The sequence below is a fragment of the Euphorbia lathyris genome, chromosome 7, assembly GCF_963576675.1.
Source record: "Euphorbia lathyris chromosome 7, ddEupLath1.1, whole genome shotgun sequence".
Classification (NCBI taxonomy): Eukaryota; Viridiplantae; Streptophyta; class Magnoliopsida; order Malpighiales; family Euphorbiaceae; genus Euphorbia; species Euphorbia lathyris.
The window spans coordinates 76,130,830-76,137,756 of NC_088916.1; the positions used below are offsets into that span (position 1 = coordinate 76,130,830).

The 6,927-nt window shown below is 34.4% G+C and overlaps 1 protein-coding gene across 1 annotated transcript; it reads left to right on the forward strand.

Moving 5' to 3' along the window:
• The first annotated feature begins 2,994 nt into the window (after positions 1-2,994).
• Positions 2,995-5,418, forward strand: LOC136201323 (uncharacterized). The gene is made up of 3 exons (XM_065991973.1): positions 2,995-4,157; positions 4,739-4,964; positions 5,058-5,418. Exons 1-3 carry the CDS (start codon positions 3,223-3,225, stop codon positions 5,220-5,222), a joined length of 1,326 nt encoding a protein of 441 aa, XP_065848045.1. The 5' UTR covers positions 2,995-3,222; the 3' UTR covers positions 5,223-5,418.
• Positions 5,419-6,927: the final 1,509 nt, after the last annotated feature.

The window sequence follows — 6,927 nt, forward strand, 5'->3', positions numbered from 1 at the left end:
GCCAAGAATGACCCGCTGGCGAACCTATGAGGCGGATCTCCATAAGCTCTCAATCCGCTATGGAACGGCAGAGCCGACCTTGTAATAAAGACCATTAATGAGCTATCAATTAGCTAACCGCCAACTTAAGGGTAACCAGTAACCGCCATTAATGGGGCATTAATGGAGACTTTCTAGTTACTGAGAGTTACAACTTCACAAACTATATATAGCCTATGTCTCAGGCTATCAAGGTACACATTCACTTACCCTTTGTCAATTCAGTTTGCTCTCTTGTTCTTCCTTACTGACTTTGGCATCGGAGCTTCCCCCCGTCGAACCCAACGACGCCCCCCACAGGGACGAAAGTTAATCAGAAATTCTCCGCTTGTCATCAATAACAATAGAGTTCACTTGCTCTTAGGAGCTAGATACGTTTTATCGTTATCACTCAGCAAAATGACATTGTTGAAAGAAAGCATATGCATTTAACTAAGATGGCCAACCTTATTTATTCAGGTTGGAAGGCCTGATTCTTTTATGGGGGTGAAGTTCTTGTATATGCCACCACATTGATAAATTTCATGCCTATAAAGGTCTTGAACTGGTCATCTCCTTATCAGAATCTCGATGGTAAGGATCCAAATTTTGAGAAATCAAATGTATTTGGTTATTCTTGTCACATTACCAATACCAATCCCTATAAAGATAAGTTTGATGTGCGTTCTTTTGAGTCCATTTATGTGGGTCATGCATATTGGCAAATGGGTTATAAGGTGTATAACCTTAGTACTAAAAATTTGTCTGTCTCTCAAGACATAATCTTCCACGAGGACAAATTTTCTTTTCAGTCCTCCAATACTAGATCCATTTCATCCTCATCCTTATTACTTCAAAAGATCCTATTAATTCTTACAAATTCTACACCTTCTCCTTCTCCCACTCGAATGGAAGATACAACTCATTCTACTTATCTTAATCTTGTAATGTCATATCAATCATATTCACCTTTACAAAACTCAGTATCTTCCACAACCGAGTCTTTACAAGCCACAAATATATCCAGTTATTCTTTACCTGAACCCATTTTACCACACCCTATTAGACAATCAATAAGAGTGTCAAAAACTCCAGTTTGGCTAAAAGACTTTATTATCAACACTGCCACCACAAGCTCTTCATGTTTCACTTATTCTATGAATTACCAAGCTTTCTTAGCTAATATCACTAAAATACATGAACCCAAGACCTATGTTGAAGCTAGTAAAGACCCTAATTGGAAGGCTACAATGCAACAAGAACTTTAAGCTTTAAAGTCAAATGAAAACCGAATTCTGACTTCACGAGAGATCTATCACTTCTAGATGGATTTTTCATATCAAGTATAATCCAGATGAGACAGTGGTTAGATATAAGGCTCATTTTATGGCAAGAGGGTATACACAAACTTTAATGGAGAAGACCATATTGAATGTTTCTCTCAAGTAACCAAGGTTACCACAGGATTTCCGTTGCAATAGTAGCAACTAAAAGGTTGAACATACACCAAGATGACATCTACAATGCGTATCTTCATGGTCATATTGATGAAGATTTGTACATGGTCCCACCAAAAGGATGCACGTGAGCTTTAAAGGGGCAATTGTGTAAGTTATCTAAGTCTCTTTATAGTCTTAAACAAATAGTGAGGCAATGGAACCTTGAATTCACCAACAAGCTTATCTCTATGGGTTTCAGAAAGTCCATTCATGATTATTGGTTGTTCACAAAGAAGGTTGGTGATGATTTTCTAACACTTATTATGCATGTCGATGATTTGTTGACAATTGGTAGTGTAGACCAGTTAATTCAAAATGTGAAAGATAAGTTAGATATGACATTTGCAATTAAGGACACGGGGTTTGCCAAATACTTCATTGTCATAGAGTTGGCTATATCACATGAAGGTAATCTGTTTTGTCAATAGAAGTACATCAATGACATGTTGTTAGATGTTGGATTAACAAATGCAAAAGTTATCTTTAGTCCTTTTCCTAGCAATTTGCAGTTTTCTGATGATTCTAGTCTTTATGCACATCCTGATTAATACAAAAGATTAGTGGGGTGTTTACTCTAAGGTTTTACTGGACTAGACATTGGTTACATCACGTCAATACATGAATTCCCCATCAAATGTTCATACCAAAATTTAAAAGCCATAAGTTCTAGCTAAATGAAGCCTAGTTTGATCAATTTGGGATTGGTACAACTGTCATCCACAGTTTGAAAGAGATAGTGTTAAAACCGTAAAGATGGTTTATGGTAAGTACTTTGGACATATACAAGTATAGTATTATTTCTGTTTTGTAACCGTTCTTAGGTAGGAATATATTTTCTCTTTCTTACTTTACTAAACCGAGCTATATATAGCTCATTTTTACAATTTTGTTCTTTAGCGAGCATTAATGAAAAGAATACATTCTCTCTTTTTTTTTTTTTTGGTAAGACTACATTCTCTCTTTTCAATATATTCTTTAGTTTTCATTTTCCAATAACATTTAATACGACAGAGAATAAACAATTAGAGAAAAAATGAAATTCAAATTCAAAAATAGAGAGAAAATGAAATTCAAATCCAAAAAGATTGCACGGATAGAATGGTCCGACAGTACTTTTTATTTACGAAACTACCATAAAGGGATGCTAATAAAATATGACCCTTCAAATATCCAACGGTGATGAGACCAAGGAGTAAGATAATAAAATAGATCAGTGCCCACGAGAATAAACTGTAATTATTTTTCATAAAAATGGAAGTCGCACGTGCCGGCCTTCTCCTGTAAAGTAAAAAGGCGCTCGAATCTTAGATCCGACGACCACATCATATTTCCCCATCCAGACCGGGACCTCATCAGATCAAATCCAACGGTTATAAATCTCCGATTAATCTCCACCGTTAGATCCTAATCCAACGTACTTGATTAAATCTCCCGCCCTGTCTCCTTACACAATAAATACATACATAAAAAACCCGGTCCAACAAAGTCTCTTCCTTCTCTTTCTCTCTCTGGTTTTTTTTATCTCTCTCAAAAAGGAGCGAACTTTCTTTCCCAGTTTCCAAATCTTCCACTAACTTACGCTCCTCCTGCCATTGCTAAACCTGCGCCGCCTGAGCTATGTCGCCGGCGGGAACCGCCACGAGTACGATTATCAGAATCTCGAGGTATAGGCGGTGTTAATTTGATCTTCTCCGAGATACCTAAAATGGAGAGCCAGAAAAGCCAACCGAAGCTCACTAGAAACCACTCTTCACTTCTCCGATCAGTCCCCACCGTTAGGTCATCTATTCATAGTCTCACTTCCGTCGCCGAGGAGGACCTTGTTAAACCAGAGCAAAACCAGCAGCCACAGCAACAACAACAACAGAAGAAACATGAAATGGAAGAGAAAAGAAAACCTCATCGGTCCGGCTCAACTCCGAGGAGGACCGGTTCGGCGAGGTTTAGTCCGGTTTTAACTATGATTTCACTCGCTTTCTTTACTCTTTTCTCTCTGTTCTTCTTTTTCTTCTTCTATTTGAGAAGAGAGGAAGTTCCTACATCGGAGAATCTCTTATTAGCTTTGATTTTCATTGCTATAACCCTATTTTTTGCGAGTAAGAACAAGAGCTTGATTAACCAGAATCTAACCCTAGCCAAGCAATTATGGGATGAAAACACGAAAAGACTCTGTTTATGTTCTTCAAGAACCAAATCAAAGCCGGTTCAATGGTTTATTGGTGAGTCAAATGCTGATTCCACCATCAAAACCCCCAAATTGAAGAGGATTGTGAGAGAAGGAGTTGAGTTTTACAGTAATGGAGATTTCTATGAAGGTGAATTTCATAAAGGGAAATGTAATGGAAGTGGAGTTTATAACTACTTTGTGAAAGGTAGATATGAGGGAGATTGGATTGATGGAAGATATGATGGATATGGAATTGAGAGCTGGGCTAGAGGGAGTAGATATAGAGGGCAATATAGACAAGGGCTAAGACATGGTTATGGTGTTTATAAGTTTTTTACAGGTGATTCTTATGCTGGTGAATGGTTTAATGGTCAAAGCTATGGTGTTGGAGTTCAAACTTGCTCTGATGGTAGCTGCTATGTTGGTGAATTCAAATGTGGTGTTAAACATGGTCTTGGTGTTTACCATTTCAGGTGATTTAATTTTCAATGTTCTTCTGGATGGATTCATGAATCTAATAGGAATTAGTGTTGATTAACAACTAATTTCCATATACTTTTTGGTTCAATGTTGGGATTATTTTAGGTTTTTTTTATCTAATTTCAGGTGATTTCTATTTCTCCATCAAAGTTGTTTTCATTTTTCCTACTTTCCTTGTTTTTGCTTTGACTTTTCAGTTCCTAATTCTTGTATGGGGTTTGGTGTCCTTTTTCCCTAATTTGCTACCATTGATGAAACAGTAGAAAATGATGTGTTGAACTTTGATTGTGGTTAGTTTGACTTGTTAAATCGTGTTGTCGTGTCAGAAATTGAAAACCTTAATCATGAAATTGACATCTGAAACCAGTTAGAGATCGATATGCCCGGTGAATATTTCGGAAAATCGTGTTTTCGGGTCATAGATTGATACCCGTGAACCTTGAGATCTCAAGCTACTTAATGGTTTACTGTTTGTTAATGGTTTGTTGAAAGTCTTTTGGTTTGTTAAGAACTTCACATTGATTAGTTCTATTTTCATGTGAGCAATAGTGATGAGAAATGGATTGAATTGCAGAAACGGAGACCGATACGCTGGTGAATATTTCGGAGACAAAATCCACGGGTTCGGCGTTTATCACTTCGCGAACGGCCATTGCTACGAGGGTTCATGGCACGAAGGCCGGAAGCAAGGCTACGGCTTGTACACATTCAGAAAAAGTGATGCAAAATGCGGGGAATGGGATTCGGGTATCCTCAAGAACCCAATGTCTCCAACAGATGCAGTCCTAAGAACAATCCAGGTACTACATTTGCACTCTCTCTTTAACTTCCTCCATTGAAACAGAATTCGGGTACCTTTGCTTAGCTCGTTTTTCGGGTTTTCTGAAATGCAGGCTGCTAGAAAAGCGGCGGAAAGTGCAGTCAACCTTAGGCGGGTAGATGAACAAGTGGATAGGGCAGTTCAGGCTGCAAACAGAGCAGCTACAGCAGCTAGAGTTGCTGCTATAAAAGCGGTTCAAAACCGGATGGATGGTAAATTTTGTGATACAAATGTGTAAGAGTTCTGAGTTTTTCACTTGAGAAACTGTAAATTTTTCTTCACTAATTTTTAAGGTGTTTGAAAAAAAGAAAGATGTAACCCAGATGAGCAAAAATTGCTTGTTAGAGGTTGAGAGTGTTTCAAGCTTTTTTTTAATCACTCACACTAACTTGTAAATGTAAATCTTGTATATCAATGGAAGTTCAATTTTCCAATCAGGCTAATTTTTTTTTTTTTTTTACTAAGTTTGTTAATTTCTAACATGATAATAAGATAATAAGATTTATAGAGATAATATCGATGACCGTGTTAAACTATATTTATATCAAATATAATATTATTATGTACTAGCTTTGTCCTTTTGAGATTTTGAATAACAAGTGGAAAAGAATATCACAATCACATAAACTAGGGATAAAGGTCAATTTTGGACCTAAGGTTTAGATAAGTTCATTATTTTTGTTTTCAATCATATAAAGTATTTTAATTTTACTTTTATGTTATGAATAATTTTAAAATCTTTGAATTTTATATTTTACTAATATAATGACAGTTTGAATTTTACTAATATAATAACCGTTTGAATTTTAAAATTCACACGTTGTAGCTCTAGAACTTTATAGGTTACTAACAATAATGACCTTACGGATAATAATCTCAAAATGAAGAAAACCTAAGAATTACAGTAGTTTAAAATTATATTTTTATATTGACCATCGTTTTTTATTTTTTAAATCATAATTTTTGGATGTTTCTTTTTTTTAAACTACTTTTTTTTTCTAACTAAAAAAATCAAGTATTAAAATTATTTAGAATATTACTATGGTAAAGTTAAAGGGAGGCATGAGTGTAGTTTAGCCAAAATTTAATTAATATATATGGATATTTCATAATAATGGTAAAAGTAAATATAATCTTTAATTCTATAAATTACTTTCTCCATTTTATTAAAATATTTGTATAAACATTTGATAATATCAATTATTTTATTTATTCTATTGATATTGATATTAAATCAAAGCATATAATTACAAAAATTTACACCATTTTATAAAATTACAAATCTTTTGAAATAAAAGATTTTAGGAAGAAAGTATTAGTTATTGAATTAATTACTATATTCTATTTATATATTTATAGAAATTAAATTAGCAAAGATCATCACGGATTTACTTATTGGAATTAATTATTTTTCTTCTCCAATGAGAGCCATTATTAGTCCAATAAATAAAGGGTAAGTATGTAAATGGAAAACATGTACGTGACTAAACACTATACTACTTCATGACTTATGACTTATTGATAGAGCTAAAAATCAATTAACACGTATTGATATAAATTAAAAAGTCACGTATTAAGGAACACAATTTTTATTCTAGAAATACATCTATTGTGAAATAGATAAGAGTATCATTTATCACGATATTGCCTAGCCAAAATTACTCCTGACAGATCAAGAGACGAGACAGAGACGATGAATAATTATATTGTCCTCTTTCTCGAATATTGCTTTATCCCTATTCTCGTATATGAGTTTGAGAAAATTTCCTTCCAATCCTTGTGTCAAAAGAATTTTAGGTTTTTATTTTAAATATTAAATTTATATAAAAGAAAAAATTAATAAAAAAATAACTATAACATATGAAACAGATGATAGAAGGAAGAATCAATTTCTTGTGTATAACACCTTTTTCAGTACAGGTTTATATACTGCCTTTAACATG

Coding starts and splice junctions, on each gene's coding strand:
- LOC136201323 (XM_065991973.1), top strand. CDS start 3,223: ATGGAGAGCCAGAAAAGCCAACCGAAGCTCACTAGAAACCACTCTTCA. Junction 4,158..4,738: donor CTTGGTGTTTACCATTTCAG/GTGATTTAATTT, acceptor ATTGAATTGCAG/AAACGGAGACCGATACGCTG. Junction 4,965..5,057: donor CAGTCCTAAGAACAATCCAG/GTACTACATTTG, acceptor TCTGAAATGCAG/GCTGCTAGAAAAGCGGCGGA.